At 55.8% G+C, this 15,741-nt stretch overlaps 1 protein-coding gene across 12 annotated transcripts in view; it reads right to left on the bottom strand.

Moving 5' to 3' along the window:
• Nucleotides 1-17: 17 nt before the first annotated feature.
• The window catches only part of LOC122392563 (ecdysone receptor-like), a 136,564-nt gene continuing 120,840 nt past the window's right edge, over nucleotides 18-15,741 (bottom strand). For 7 of the 12 annotated variants that reach the window (XM_043387591.1, XM_043387590.1, XM_043387595.1 and 4 more), the window contains 7 exons: nucleotides 14,042-14,200; nucleotides 12,578-12,718; nucleotides 10,282-10,412; nucleotides 9,192-9,371; nucleotides 4,701-4,856; nucleotides 2,838-3,063; nucleotides 18-1,654 (listed from right to left, as the gene is read on the bottom strand). In XM_043387591.1, coding sequence (XP_043243526.1) covers nucleotides 1,410-1,654; nucleotides 2,838-3,063; nucleotides 4,701-4,856; nucleotides 9,192-9,371; nucleotides 10,282-10,412; nucleotides 12,578-12,718; nucleotides 14,042-14,200 — 1,238 coding nt within the window. In that variant the 3' untranslated portion in view covers nucleotides 18-1,409. Of the gene's footprint in view, nucleotides 1,655-2,837; nucleotides 3,064-4,700; nucleotides 4,857-6,575; nucleotides 6,729-9,191; nucleotides 9,372-10,281; nucleotides 10,413-12,577; nucleotides 12,719-14,041; nucleotides 14,201-15,741 lie in introns of all 12 variants that reach the window. The other 5 variants (XM_043387598.1, XM_043387593.1, XM_043387594.1 and 2 more) reach the window with 1 other exon arrangement.

The following is a 15,741-nucleotide window of genomic DNA, read 5'->3' as shown; positions in this document are numbered from 1 at the left end:
CCCATCAAACACACGGCGCATCCTCGCACAAACGCAGTTTATTGGACAAAAATAAAGAGGACTAAACCGCTCCCTTCCATATAAAAAGGTTCATACAGACACACACGCACGTCGGCCGCAGTGTTGGCTCTGGGAGCTGACGGACACGCTCGCTTCCTCTCACAGTGGGCCGCTCACAGGGACTCGCGCTCCGACTCGCTCACGTAACAGCAGGTACCCTCTATGACCACCTATATACAGATGAAGTGTGAGGCGCGGTGTGGGGGCGACCGGGTCCGATAGTTTGTACTCTGTGCGCGGCAGAAGCCGACGGTGGGCACGGGCCGCGGCCCTCCCCCGCCCGGACTGACCCCGGGTCACGGGGTCAGTCCCCGGGGGGAGGGGGGACGCGACGACTGCTCTGAAAGGGTCGGATAGAACAATATTGGGGCGCCAGGCGCCTCGGCGCAGAAAATAATACCACCAATGTGAACAGTTACGCTGTGGTGTGAAACAGCCCGTGATTCGTCCCAGTCTTATCATACGAATGTGGTGATTTGTCTGATTCGGTCACCACACATTTTGTCATTGAGTAGACATCACATGATTACCATAAAATAGTCGATTTGATATAGCATTACAAAATAATTTCGGTTTGAGGAGAGCCGCAGCTGCGTGCGGAGGACCGGAGTGCGGTGATCGGGCGGGCGGCGCGCCGCTTCTGGCTGGCTCGGACTCACAAACTCACACATACTCACTAACACGCACTGCCTCTCTCGCACACACTCTAGAGCAGGTCACAACCTAGTGTTTCCGCGTAGGGACGGCGGCGGCGGGCGCCGGCCAGCCCAGTTATGGAGCAGCGGGCGGCCGGCCGGGGCGATCAGCCCCGTCCGCACCGCCGCCTCACAGTAGCCAACTCGACAACAGCAACCGCGCGCGCCGGTATGGAGTCAAAACCGCCGGTTTGGTTTCAATATTGCACAAACACCTCTTTGCCAACGTAAAATAGCACTGCAAAAGTGTTTGCACACAACCGGATGGAAGAGCGGAAGATGGACAGCTGGAGACAACATCAGAATAAATAAAAGCGGAGCGCTCGCAACACATTTCGTCAATACAAGTATGCGATGCAAACCATACAAGTTTGTACACAAATGAGATGTAAGTTTCACGAATAACAATGGTCATGAGCTACAAAAGCGAGGCCGTCATGGGAAAAAAATACAGCTCGGGCCTCGGTGAAGCGGTACATACACACTTAGTGTCTTCAGCACTGGGCCCACTAGCCGGCGGGCGCGGCAGCCTCAGAGGTCCTGTGACGTCACACTATCAGTATTTAGTCCGGTGACGTCACCACGGCCGGCGGCCCACCACGCTCACGCACAGACACACACACGGCGAGGGGAGAGCGACTGGCGCGCGGCGCGCTAGGCCGGCACGTCCCAGATCTCGTGCAGGAACGGCGGCAGCACGCGCTTCTTCAGCTTCAGCGACCAGCAGAGCTCGGTGTTGAGCTTGCCGAGCTGGCGGACCTCGGTCAGCACGCTGAGCAGCTTGGCGAAGATGACGCCGGTGGGCGGCGGCCGCTGGAAGTCCACGTACGCCCTCAGCGCCTCCACGTAGATGGACTGGATTCGCTCCACCTTGTCCGGCTCCTCCAGACCGAACCGGTCTGCGGGACAGAAAGAGGAACATCGTCAGACAGGACACCCACGGGGATCTACGGAAGGGACACACTCTGGAAACCGCCGTCTAAGCCGAGGCGGGATGGTGGCTCCTCATTAGTAAGTGTCAGGATCTGGATAAATGATAAGTAGGCAGGCACACGGACGGCGGGTCGGAGGCAGGGGATCCACGCCCCGGGGAAGGACACGGACAGGGCGTCGCCGAGCCCCGCTACCTACGCTGCCCTGAGTCAGTCGTTGACCTTCAGCCCCCCATCCCCTGCCCCCTCCCAACCCCCGGGGTCCGGGGTGACCGTTAGCGGCAATGACCGATGCCGTGAGCAGAAAGTACACCGTGAACCGAACACGAACATCGGCACCATCTCTGTACCGCTCACGGCACGGCGTACGGCCGTCCGCTGCCCTGCTGCCATTGGCTGAGGGCCGCCTCGCTACCGGCCCTGATTGGCCCCCTGAAACACCGCTAGCGCCGCGATTGGCCCCCGTAACGGCTTCAGAGGGGCAGAGCCGCCGATAGCATCGCCGCCACCGCACGCCACCGGAAAAATAAATAGCACTTCACAGAATGGGAAACTGTTCGGCCCCTCAGTCGGCGTGGCCCCAGAGCCATAGATAGTATCATTTAACGGGGCCGATTTGTACATATTTTGGAGGACCGCGACTGATCAGAGCGAGCCACGGGCGGGCGCCGGACCGCCATTGGCCGATTCAGCTAACTGGGTCCCATTTTCAGCCAGAGCGACACGTAGGCACACGTTCACATTGGAACAAACTAACCACAGAAAATCCGCCTTTGTTACACACCACCGTAAACACGACATCGTTCCGACTAAAATGGACATAGGACAATGAACTCGGCGTTAGACCAACGACCACAACTCAGCTCCGGTTAACACACTGACATGATCATATGTACCGTAACATTTCTTCCCCGCAAACCTTAAATGGACATAAACGAAGCGCTTCAAGCTCTTAGTAGCTAGTGCTACATCAACAGGCACCGCTAGCAGAGCAAGGAAAGTACACACGGAAGATCCCTTTCCTTGAGGTCAGCGTCCCAGCATAGGTGGAGTCCCCGGCCCAGACTCCAGCCGTTGTTCTATATGCTCTGCTCTAGTCCAGTGCCCCTGTGACCCCCAACAGCCCGTCACAAACGGCAGAAGGACTCACCGGAGAAGATGTCGATGGCAGTCAACAGGGCGTACTCGGCGTTATCTACCTTCATCTTGCACATCTTCTTGCAGAACTGGAAGTTTTTGTCGATGGTGGCCGAGTCGAGGCCGGCGCGCTCGTACGACTCGCGGGTGTAGGGGTAGTTGTTGGCGAACACGATTGATTCGGTATCCTCGTCGTACCGACGAGCGCAGCGGAGCATCATGACCTCGCTGGAGCATTCCTGTAACCCCCCGGGGGAGGGAGGTCAGTCGCGGCGACACTAGCGACACACAGCGGCGGCACGCAGAACTACCGGCTAAATCAGCAACCACCGACGCGTGGTGATGAAATAATCCTGTCTGACGTCACAAGGCGGAGAGGCATGACGGTGCAAAACGGCGACATACTTAGAGCGCCCACGCTGCAGCTCATTATGCAGCTATCCGCCATGCAACTAAGGTATATTTAGCATATTACCTAACCTTTTTTACTTTAAAGGAAAAGGGCCACCTTCGTGAAATATGAAGATATCGTTGTTTTTCATTTTGACATTATTATTTTTCATTTTCTTTTTAAAACTGGTGCCAGAAGTGCACAATTCGCGAAAAAGTATTTAAAACTATTTAACATATTGGTACTATGTTGATACTCTCTACGGCACCTACTGTATGATGGCATAGCGATGACGTCACACTCAAGCCAATCAGCGTTCAGAAGACAGACTCGTCGGATTGTGTCAGATAAGCTGATTGGTTAAAGCTGAGCTGGTTGGAGCTGATTGGTAAAAAACCAAAGCCTCGCCGCGGGTGGCTGTATTGTCGGATAAGAACGCATTCCTGGGATAAGGACGCATTCCTGGCGTATTTTCTTTTAAAATTGCCGATAACTACGAATGGAGGCCGAAATCGGCCGTAAGGAGGTAGACAGACAGGTTTTCGGACACGGGCTACAAGATGGCTATCTCAGTTTCAATCCCCATGTTAAAGGTGGCCCTTTTCCTTTAATTAAGGCCTGGTGATGATAATGTATGAAAAAATTGGGAGGGGCGAAAGTCGAAACGAAAAAAAAAACAGAAAAGCCACAAATCCCTTTCCACCTTTGCTCCCACCCGCCCCCACCCATCACCGTTCCTTCTCTTGACAGCTGTGAATTGCTCTGAGTGTGTGTGTGGTTCTTACCTACCTTTGACAGAATGTTTCTCCAAGAATGGATGAGGAGACATCAAAATATATTAACGATAGAGAAAGGGAGAGAGAGAAAGAGAGAGAGAGAGAGAGAGAGAGAGAGAGAGAGAGAGAGAGAGAGAGAGAGAGAGAGAGAGAGAGAGAGAGAGAGAGAGAGAGAGAGAGAGAGAGAGAGAGAGAGAGAGAGAGAGAGAGAGAGAGAGAGAGAGAGAGAGAGAGAGAGAGAGAGAGAGAGAGAGAGAGAGAGAGAGAGAGCGCGCGCCGCCGTCGTGACCCGTCGGGTGTCCGTGAACCGGGGCCGTGAACCTTGACCTCTAATTGTCCCCGGCCACGGGAATGTTTGACAGTTGGCCGCCGAGTGGCGAGCCGGCCGGGCCAGACGGAGCGGCCGCTCCGCCGCCCAAACAATGGCAGTCGGCCGGGCCGCCTCGAATACCCGAAACGAGCCGGGCTAATGCAGCCATCCCCCGCACCCGAATGGCATGCTGAGCTAACATCCGCCGCATGTAATACATACATCGTGTGCAGCGCTGGAGGTTAAACCAATGAAATTAAACTTAGAAGACAGAATAGGGGAGCGAATCTAAGAAATTCCTTGATGAGGCGAAACGGTCAACTACAAACATAAACACAACTGGCTGCAGTGAAACTGGCTGACTGCAGCGCTGCGGCGGCAGCGGTCACGGATCTGTACCTTGAGCAGGGTGATCTGGTCGTCCTTGACCAGCCGGTCGAAGCCCGTCAGACACTTGCTGAACTCCACAATCAGCTTTATGGTCAGGATTGTCATCTCGGTGATGCGTCGGAAGTGTCGCTCCGAGTCGTCCTCCCCTGGCGTGTCGACCAGCGTCTGAGGCGGCGGCGGGGGCCGGTCAGGGGCCTCTCAGGGGCCGCCTCTGCCCGCCCGGGGGCTCTGACCTCGCCTCGAGCACCGGGGGTCAGCGGCCTGCCTCGACCACCTGACACAGTGGCCTGTCCGTGGTTCTCCGGCCAGGGATTCAGACACAGGCCAGGGCGAGGAGTCTGACCTCACTGGTCAAACATCGGCAGCCGCCGAGACTGGACTCGGGTAGCCAGTCCAGGGGAGCAGGGCCTCCGAGTCAGTGGACCAGCAGGACTGAGAGACAGAGAGACAGAGAGGGCCGGATAGGCCGGAAAAGAAGGGCGTTCGTCCAATCGAGTCGCTTGTCAACTACCCGATGTCGTGAGTCCATGTCTGCAGTCAAAGAAATGGTCGCAAAGAGTACGGAAGAAACCGGCACCGCCGTCGATTTCTTACCTCTCCATATTTTCTGCATTGGTTGATCGTAAGATGTACGGCTTGCGCTATCAAAGGTTTCACGGCGGTTGAACCCACGTCTTTTTTTCTCGACTTTCTTTGTCGGGAAGTCGTTGGCAGTCGGCTTAATCTCTCTAAAAATGGCTCCCTTCTCAGAACCGTCAACGCGGCATTTTGTTCTCGTTGGACGCTGATTCCGCAGAAGCCTGGGACGAACACCTTGGCGTTCTAGGAGTCTTTTCTAATGACGTGACGGAGTATTCGAGCGAGTCAATGTGCCGATGAGCTCGAACAATAGGTCCAGTGGAGTTCCACTAAGCAGCTCGGAATCCAGCCAATGAGCTAGGCGGCCGAACGTTCAGCTTCAGCGATGGGCTAGCGATGCCTAGAGTTCGCTCGTGGTGGCGTTTTTGCCTTACGACCAGCCGGACGAAGTTGCGGAGCGGGCCACTGTCAGTTTCCTCGGTGTCCTCTCTTGCAGACGGCACTGTTCACCAAGAGTCACGGCTAACCCGAGAGCAATCAAGGCTCTCGGCCGACGACGGCACACAGCGGAAATCCGGTCCCGCTCGTGTCGGCCGGCGAGACGAGGCCTGCGCCGCGACCTTGGCCAAGGGCAGCGACCGCGGCACCTGAGATCCGCCCCCCGCCCGACCCCGCGCCGGCCTTCAGACCCATACTGACACTGGCACGACACCAAATCACCCCGGCAGTGGTGACTGGTAGGTAGACGTCGGAGAAGACATTCGTCAATGGATCGTCACTCCCTTGACTGGGTGCTTCCTCGTCCTGCCAGGCCAGGTATTTGCTGTCTGAATCATCGACAAGTGACCTACCCAATCTCTTCGGACGACTAGTTTCTTCAGCTGTGACGTCAGCATCTCCAGAATGTGATGGCGCAATAAAAGGAGACAGGTCCGACTATGACCTGACCGGTTGGTCAGCAGCCAGCGGCCCAAAACTGGTGCCATTCGGCCGAGACTGGAACATTCCACCGGAAAACAGAAAAGCTGCCGTTCGCGCACCATCCGAATTACAGCTGCCTGTGCAGAAGCGGAGGAGAAAAACGACGACGAAGAAGAAGACCGGAATCCGGGGCAAGTTGTCCTATCTCCGGTCAGCCAGTGTGAGTCACTTACCGTTCATTCGCGTCTGCTGTGTTATCGAGGGTGCATCTCTCCAGACGACTCAGCTGTTTGCATATGACCTGTTGATACGTACTTACCTACTGTTGGCTGCTTTCGACCCCCCCCCCCCCCCCCGAGAACCACCCATCCATCCGATAGTCACCTTGACTAAGCAAATCTGGTCCTCGCGACAGAGCTTGTCCTGGAAGCCGGGTAGCCGTTTGGTGAACTCGACTATGAGTCGAACGGTGAGCACCGTCAGGCCGGTGATCTGCTTACACTGCAGCTCGGCGGGGTCCGAGCTGGTCCGCTCCAGCTGCAACGACGGCGTCACCGACGTCAGGCGATACGTCATCGACGTTAGGCGATACGTCACCGACGTCAGACGACGATTGACGATACACGTCAACCGACGATCGGTGATACACGTCAACCGACGATCGGTGATACACGGCGCCGACGTCAGTCACAGGTTGGTGACTCGTATCACCGACGTCAGCCCGTGTTCGGGTGCCCGGTGATACACGTCACTGACGTTAGCCCCCGGGGCCAGTGACGGTCGTTCCGCCAGCTCACCGGGTGGTTGAAAGTCACAGGAAGGACAGAGGACGGAGAAAAATATGTGCAAGGAATGTCCCCTCGGCAGTGGAGGCTACCGGCTATCGCTCTTATCAATGGAGGTAGCTCATTAAATGCAGGAAGAAAACTCGTAAAAACGCGAACCGCTTCCGTTCACCTCAGATAAGGTATGGCGGCCATCTATCCTTTCAGAGAATGTGGTTTTCAGGTTGGGCTGCTACCATTCCGCAGTAAATGGCAATGACGGAGCAGCGGCAGCCGACACTGGCTGGCAATAACGAGGAAATGTCCCGTCAAAACAACACGGCGTAACGGATCACGTCACGATCTGCTACCGTGCCGAGGAACGCGGAAAGAGCCGGTGACTAAGGCACGCCCGACCACCGTCTCCGCATTTTTTATCGGAAATGTTATTCATTTTGTCACGAGGCTGGTTCTCAGAACGAAACTGGTACGGAGATATCCGCTCAAATTTAGTTTGAATTAAGTTGTTCGCCCCAGAGACGAAACGGCAAAAAGAGACGGAAAGAAATAGACGGTCAAACGTTTGAAAATAATAAGCGCATGTCACAGAACCACGTTGCAACTTCATAATCAGAAATAAGAATGCAGACTACTCTTACGTTAACGTTCAACTCCACCTGCCGAGGTTGACGGACAGGGCACCTGGTAAACTGGAGGCCGATCTGTGGTGGGGATACCTGCAGGACTGCAGCTGGAATCCACTGTGAGCGGCTCTGTGGTAGAGGCTAAGGACTGACTGGGAGTGGGTAACCACCGACCGACCACATGACACCATTCCCAACCCCCGTGCACATCACATTCAGAAGCGGTCACAGGGCAGCCAGGCAGAGAAATGGGGAGGGCAGGGGAGGCATTCCAGTCGGGTTGGCCCGCTCCGCCTCCTGATCGGCCAATTTACAACCTCCTTCAATATCAGAACGGTGGCTGTGATTATCAGCGACACAAACTCAAATTATGCAGATCGTTTTCCAGTTATTTTGCGTTACAACATTATTGGTGGAAATTAGATCGATAAAATAATTTTGATCGTGCTAAAAATAAACCAGGAAAGTACAAAAATACAAAGCGTTATGTGTTAAGAGAAAATCGTTAATTTCTCAAACTTAGTTAGTCAGCACATAAATTCGATAAGTACGTTACTGTATTCTGGTGAGGACACTGAGCGCATGTTCAGACCAGGGGAACCGATCAGGGAGCGAAGCGGACCAGGGACAGCGTGGGGCCGCCGCGCGGTGGCACGGACGGTCCGTGCACCGGCGGACGGCAAGCGACAGACAGGGAAGAGCGTCTCACGTCGGGGTAGACACGGGGCGTCACGCGGACACAAAGCGCTCGCCATACACGGCAGAGCCAGCGCACAAACACTCGACACCAGTGAACACGGTGAGCGCACACTCTAGACCCGCTCGGGGACCCTAAATGGCCCTCCCTTTAACCCTCTAACCTTCTAACCTCTGTGATTGGCCCTCCCTCTCACCCTACAACTTTCTAACCTCTATATCACTGAACATGGTGAGCACCCATCGCTGACCCCCCGGGGACACTATTAACATCCCCTCTCTATCCAGCATGTCCTTCCCCGTCAGCCCGGAGACGATTAGGCCCCTCTCACCGACACCGCCCGGACGCGGAAGAAAGTCTCGAGGAGAGAGCGGTCAGCAGGGCTTAGGGAGCACGCGATATCGGCGTTCCATGGAGCGGGGTCCGTCCCCACTGCACCCCTGCCGCCTCTCCCGTCCAACCACAAACGGGACCCGTCCGAGTCTGCAGCGAGGCTGATTATCACCGCGTCCGCAGCACAGACGGCGATTTATCTTCCCAGGCAGCGCTGACGGAACACTGCCGCACGGAAACTTTCCGGGAGGTGCTTCCTGCCACAGAGCGCCGCGGCAATGGTTGGCGCTGCACGCGAGCCTGGCACGGCTACTCTGTACCCTCCCGTCCCCTGTACAGCGCCCGGGTAGGGGGAGATGAGCTTGGTTGCAGCGGGACCCAGGAGCTAACAACATCCCAAAGCGCCTCCCTATTCCCTAAGGGGTCACCCAGTGTTGTTGAGGGCGCAGGGTATAACCCACCTCTCCTAGTCCAGAGCCCGAGGTAACCTCTGCCGAGTACAGTCGCCCACTCCCCTCCCTCGAGTGTTACTACGGCGCGGTCTGTGCGGGCAGGTACTCACCGCCGAGCGCCTCATGTCCTCCTTGGTGGGTGACTCGTACTCCTCCTGGTACTGCACCAGCCGGTTGATGAGCTCGTTCTGTTCGGCGGTCAGTGCGCGCCGCTGTACGGGAAGGGAGACGGGTGCGGGCATACTGCCTCCGCCGCCGCCGGCCGCGCCAGCGACAGCTACCGTCTGGTCCTGTGGCACAGCATCGGAGCTTCGTCAGATACTGGGGTACCGCGCAGGGGATGCTAGACCACAGGCCACGGGCATACAAGTCTGAGGATGACTTTCGAATATAAGTGCGCTTACGGAGTGGCGGCGCAAGTTAAAATTATTGTCGTGTGCCTACAAAAGATGAAAGAAGTAGACGTACATAAATTAGATAACATTGCATTTCGGAAGTTCATTGCCAAAAAAATGCTGCCTCGAATTTCAGCTGAACCGACTGATTTGGTTTCTCAGCTCGCACAATCCCATATGTCACGTTCTGACCAGCGATTGTTCGTTAAACCACGACACCAGCTAGTCTGTTGTGGTCAGGTTTGTTTGCTTCTGAATGACAACACTGCACATTTAGTGCACAATGCACATATTCTGTTGACATAACAGAATACTTCCACAAGCTTATAACCCGAATGGACCGACAAGACACTGTGCCATACCATTTTTGCGTGAAACAATGCAGACTACCGACCAGGAAGTTTTGAGGAAACATGTCCTACGATAGTACGCAGCTTGGCAGAAAAACGCACTGCACGACATTACTTTTACCGGCGACAGCACGCTAGCCGCCCCGATCCCACTGACACACAGACACACTTACCGGCGACCCAACACACAGCAGCGTGACCCGGTCACGTGACGGACCACGTGTGCCGTACCAGTTCACCGGTCAGCGCCTAATGACCTCGCCGGCCGGCCACGTGGTCGCTGGGGGACGACTCCCCGGCCCGTAGACAAGCAAAAATGGTCCAATTAATCCTCCGAACGGGATGCGCGCGGCCTTGTCCTTGGACCGGCCGGCTAGGGGAGCGGCGTCTCCAAAGGGGGCGTCCCGTCCCGGGGATAGGGTCTCGTCCCTGTGATGGACAGGAAGGTCACTTACGGTGGAGCCCAGCCGCTGCCGCTTGGAGTCCGGCCCGTCCTGCGCCGAGGTGGTCGAGTTGGGCCGGTCCCGCTCCCGCTGCGCCTTTTTGGCCTCCCTCTTCACCTGGCATTGGTACTCCGGTACCACACCTGAGGAAAGGAGGATTTTGTCAGATAAGAACATGTCAGTCAGGAGAATCATCGAACTATAAACACCATTTCTAGTGCCATATTACTCAGGCACTGCGGCCATTTATCGCGGCACCGCTTTGACAATCTGTAAGAAAATTCGATCCAGCCTCTATCGTGTAACCCAGACTCTGCCCTTTATTCAGTCCTATTAGTCCCACCTTTCAGTATCCATCCCGTCCCTCGTTTCTCCTCTCAGTCTCCGGTACCGAGCGTGCATAACTGTATATACAGTGCACACATACCCGGGAACTGACATCAGCGGTCACTCGAACTGCCCTCTCCCCCTCCGCAGCCCTCCCATTGCGCCAGGGTACCGCTGCGTCGCCTGCCAAGTGCCAACACCCCGCCTGTCAAATATTGGCCCAGCTCACCGGGCGGCTGGCCAGTGTGTGTTTATCCATTGCATCACCGATCAGAGTTCACTCGAAGACCCTACTTTCGTCCAAAGGATATCCCGCCCTGCCAGCAGCATGATGATAGCAGAAATAGCTCTTTCACACGTTAACTTATAAATATGATAATAGAATGCGTAATTATTTTTAAATTGCACGGCTTATCAGTTACGGACGATCTGTCACCTTATGTAAATGCGTACATAAATTGCAGAGGCATGTACGCGGTTGCAGAATCCTATGATTACCGATTATTTTTTTTTTTTTAGGCTTCTGCGCAGCTCCGTTTGGGGAGTGTCGGCGGCGGCCCGTGGGTGCCGGCCGTGTATCTCCTCGCCGCCCCGCCCCCGCCCCCGCCCCCGCCAGGTGCAGCGCCAGCTCCGTGACGACACTGGAGGCAATGCACCAATGACCTTGGGGCTGACCGCTGCCGCCGCCACCGCCGCTCAACGGCGCAGAGCACGGCAGGCCGGCCGAGACGCCGCCACCCGGCCGCAGGCCGCCCGCTTTTGCAACATTCTGGCTACGGACCGGACGAGCGGACGGACGGACGGACGGATGGACGGGCCGGGGCGGAAAGACAACTATCGGGGCCTCCGGGCGGGGCGGGAAGGGAGGAAACAACAGCAGATTGCGCAACACACGGAAGGGCGAATGAAGGCGCAGCTATTGGTCGGAACGGACAGACCAGCCGCTGATAGTTGTGGTAGGGGGATCCATCCAGGTCAGATTGTGACCTCAAGTATTGTGGTAGGTTGACTACAACATGTCAGTAGGATCCAACGTCCGGTATTGTTCCAGTGCGGCACGACGGGGCGTTCAGTGGAGCCCGCTCAAGGACAGTATATCACAGTATGTAGGACCTGCCGTGCCCCATATGCCTGCATTATTCATCCATAATAAAGATAAGAATAAACCGAATAAATGTTCCTGATCAGGGCTTACCTGTGACTGATTTATGCATACATCCATCATCCATGTTTACTGTTGGCTATCAATGAATACTGAATAGTACCTATTGTTATTTATGGAATTTCAAAGGCAAGTATAAATACCACTGTACTTGGGCTTCAGGGATTTCAAGCTTCTTCTGTCACCATTAGAATAGATACAAAGTGAAGCTACTCGTACATTCTTTTCGACATAATGAGCCGAAAAATTAATTCAACAGAGGAGATAATGAGGTTATGTTATGAATATGGAAATTAAACACCCATTACTGTGATGCGTCGACTCGACACTTCAAGCAAATAAACGAAAATGAATGAGAAGTGAGCGCTCAACCAAGCAGGCACGAGCGTCAACATTTCGAGGCCAATGACCCTTGTGTTACATTAATTCTCGTGATCCGATAAGCGTCTTACAGGCTTACAAAACTCTGGTCACGCTGCTCCGTGCATCTAGGTCACATTCTAAGAGCGGGGTTCCGCTGACTGACGATTATAAGAGGGGCCAGCCCGACCGAGAGGACCGAACCTGGCGGATTTCTATGACCGAGAGGCTTTAACTGATGGAGGTCCGTTCCAGCGAACAGCGAGACCCACCAGCTGCCCCCGGGCTGCCGTGAGCTGTATCATGGACTTTGTCTGTCTAATTAATTTTCTATAGCAACCCGAAAAAAATGACGAGACGAACCGTCATTTAAAGCATAGCCGTATCCTCACGCGAAACGCAATACACATGCCAAAAAGGTGCCACAAACATATTACTGCCGTGATGTAAAATACTTACATTCTGGCCTCATGCCGACAGCTAGACATTTCTTGAGCCGACATTCTTGACATTTTCTCCTCATGTACATGTCGATTTCACAGTTTTGGCCATATTTGCATACATACACTGAATTTTTCGTCATGCTCCTCCGAAAGAAACCTGAAACAGAAGTTCTCATGTCAGTTCACATGCAAGTGTTTCAGTTCGCAACCAAGCCGACGAAGAATAAAATAACTCAGGGTGGCGACAGCACGGGAAACAATTAGCTGCGGCACTCTCAGACGGAGTCAGAGCTGTCAGCCATATATCCAGCACCCCTCCCTACCAACACGAGACCGGGACACTGTTGCTACTTGGTGCCAGCCGAGCGACCACCGCGCATGTAGAGCCACCCACGCCAGGTCACCGGTACGTCCCGGCGGTGAGCTGTTAACCCGCACGGCCTGCATTCAGCGGGCTGTGGGCTGCACTCGGTGCCCTCCGAGGGTCGTCAGGGACCCCGTGGCTGCAGGATGGGGCGGGCGGGCCGTGCCATCCCGCTTGGAGCCGGCCAGTTCCGCCCCGCAGCCAGCGGGGTGACCTTGGCTCCCAACACGCGGCATCGGCGCCGCCAACGCCGCCGGCAACGGCGAGAGGCGCGGCTCTGTATATCGGGTGAAGAGAGCAGGGCATAGCAAACTGCACTGGAGTAGATCACAACAAACTGCACTGGGAGAGTAACAGAACATGATGCATCGACATGGGGGAAGTCCACAGCAGACTACACTGGGAGCGTATCACAGCCGCCGGCACCGGTGAAAGGCACGAATACATCGGACGTAAGGGGTAGGGCATAATAAAGGATGTAGGGGACATCACCTCGGACTTAGGGGGTAGTTACACTGATATCTACCATAGACGGTACGGCTACACTGGAGAGAGAACATTGAGAGCAGATTAGCACACCCACTGACCAAATAACCCTCAAATAAAGCCGCATTAACCGGCTTCGAACAGCGGCGTTTTCCCATAGATGCTTGCTGTCCGGCATATTGCAATGGCCGTGGGGCTGAGTTAGGGCCCATCTATCAGGCCGGTTACCTGTTGCCGGCGCGACCGCCGGCCGTGACGGGTCACGGGGCGGCACCTGGTAGCGTCACGACCGTCACGGAGCCGAGACTGGCCTTCACGGGCCGTCTCACACGGAGCGCTCCCTGGTCTGCCCCGCTCCGAGGCCCCTGACCTCCACAAACTAGCTGCGCAGACACCCCCGAGTCTGGACTTACCGGCCCTGACTTCAGGTCAAGTTCAGAACCCGGAAAGGAGAGTGAGCGCTTTCTTATCTTTACAGCCCTCGCAGATGAGCAAGACAGTTTACAGCCCTCGGTGACCACTTTCTTACATTTACTCACCTTACATTGCTCACCTGACAATCTCTTAGGCGACATTGTCAGGTGAGCGCTTTGTTACCTTTACAGTTCTCGCAGGAGAGCACTGTCTTACCTTTACAGCCCTCGCAGGTAAGCGCGTTGTAGTGGTAGCCGGAGGCACGGTCGCCGCAGACGAGACATAGCTCCTCATTCTGTCGCGGTACCGGGCCCTTCTTCCGCTTGTCGTCGCCGAACTGGCCATTACTGCAAGGTGACGCTAGGTCGTCGTGACCTGTAACGAAAAGAACAGCAGGGTTAGTGAAGAGGTCAGCGACTAGGGACAGGTCGTTAGTGACGAGGGGTCACAGATGTAGACGGAATGGTAATGAAGTGGCGGGTGTCTTGAGACAAGCTCTGTAGTCAATGAGGTGGGAAGAGCAAGGTGGCGATGGGCTGTCGCCGTCAGTCCCGCCAAGATGCTGGCTCAGTAAGAAAGAATACAGTCATAGTCATACGTGACTCACAGATAAGGTTTTAATCAGATGGGATAGTAAAATGGTGCCCCATCATAAAAGTGCTGGCATAAGCGTCGAGTAAAAATTCTGACATTAGGTGGTGGTAATTTTAAAATTAGCAGGAACTGACATTAAGCACTGATCCTTATCATATTCTCCGACTAACGGATAAAAGGAAGAGAAAACGTCCCGGTAGCGTGTCGCGCTCGTCAGCTCGACTGTGTATTCTCCGAGAGAAAGCGATTTAATCGCCGTCATCCGACAGAGGTGACGTGACAATCCGGCACTGACGGCGCACCGTCATGGATTGCGGCACTGTCCGCGCGACCGGCGAGTTCAGTGTGCAGGTTCAAGGTGACGCCCGCCGCGCCGCTGCCGCAGAGTTGTTGACTGACCGCAGCAGCCGCAGTCGGCCGTCATCAACTGTCATCCGACCCGTTCACCGAGACATCGGTAAAAACGGCCCGCTTCCTGACAACAGCACGCGACCGGCGCGGCCGCTCATTGGTCGAACTGCGGCGCCGTCGGCCCACTGAGGAGCCGGAGGATTTGCCACCTCGGCCCGGCGCTGTCCCACCGCGCGCGCCGTCAGATCAGTGCCAGAAACCGGTAGCATTAGTGGCCGCTTTCGAAACCTGACATTCCTCTCTGTTGACGGTGCTCTCATGGCAATGAACTTCGCGCGGGTCGGACGCGCAGGTCTCGCCGATCCGGGTGATCCTGCGCAGGCGACGGCGCGGCCCCTCGGCGGGACCCGATTGCAAGCCAGGAATTAGTAGCCGTGCGCGGTCGGTGCGGCGGCGTCCGGGCCGTGGGAGCGGCGCGCTGCCGACTCCCAGTGCAGCGGGCCCACCGCCCCCACCACCCACCGGCCGGCGCACCCACTGTGCAAGGCATCCACCAACCCACCGACCAACACACCCATACCCACACCCCAGTTCGGCCACCGGACAACGCACTCAGCGGGCAGCGCACCCAACCGGTAACGCACCCAAATCCCATCACCCTGAGCAGTATATCAATCGCCAATCCTCCCCGACCGGCTGATATTCTAACCAAGGCCACCGGAGCGCCGACCGCGGCGGCGGCGTATCTCGGCCATGAGGCCGGACTATGTCTCAGCCTCCCGAGGATCGGGTGAACGAGGTGGCCCTGGTCCCTCACAGGACCCCGGTCTCCGCCGCGCCGGCCAAATCACCCCAAAATGGCCCATTCAACCCGCCAATAGACAACCTTTTTTGGTGAAGTGGCACAAGAATTTCGCGGCGGTGTATCTGGTTCTCGGTGTGTGGTGGCGGGCTTTGTCTGTCGTCCGCGA

Source organism: Amphibalanus amphitrite, unplaced genomic scaffold (assembly GCF_019059575.1).
Source record: "Amphibalanus amphitrite isolate SeventyFive unplaced genomic scaffold, NRLGWU_Aamphi_draft 000491F_arrow, whole genome shotgun sequence".
NCBI classification, from domain to species: Eukaryota; Metazoa; Arthropoda; class Thecostraca; order Balanomorpha; family Balanidae; genus Amphibalanus; species Amphibalanus amphitrite.
This window is presented reverse-complemented; position numbering and strand designations above follow the sequence as displayed.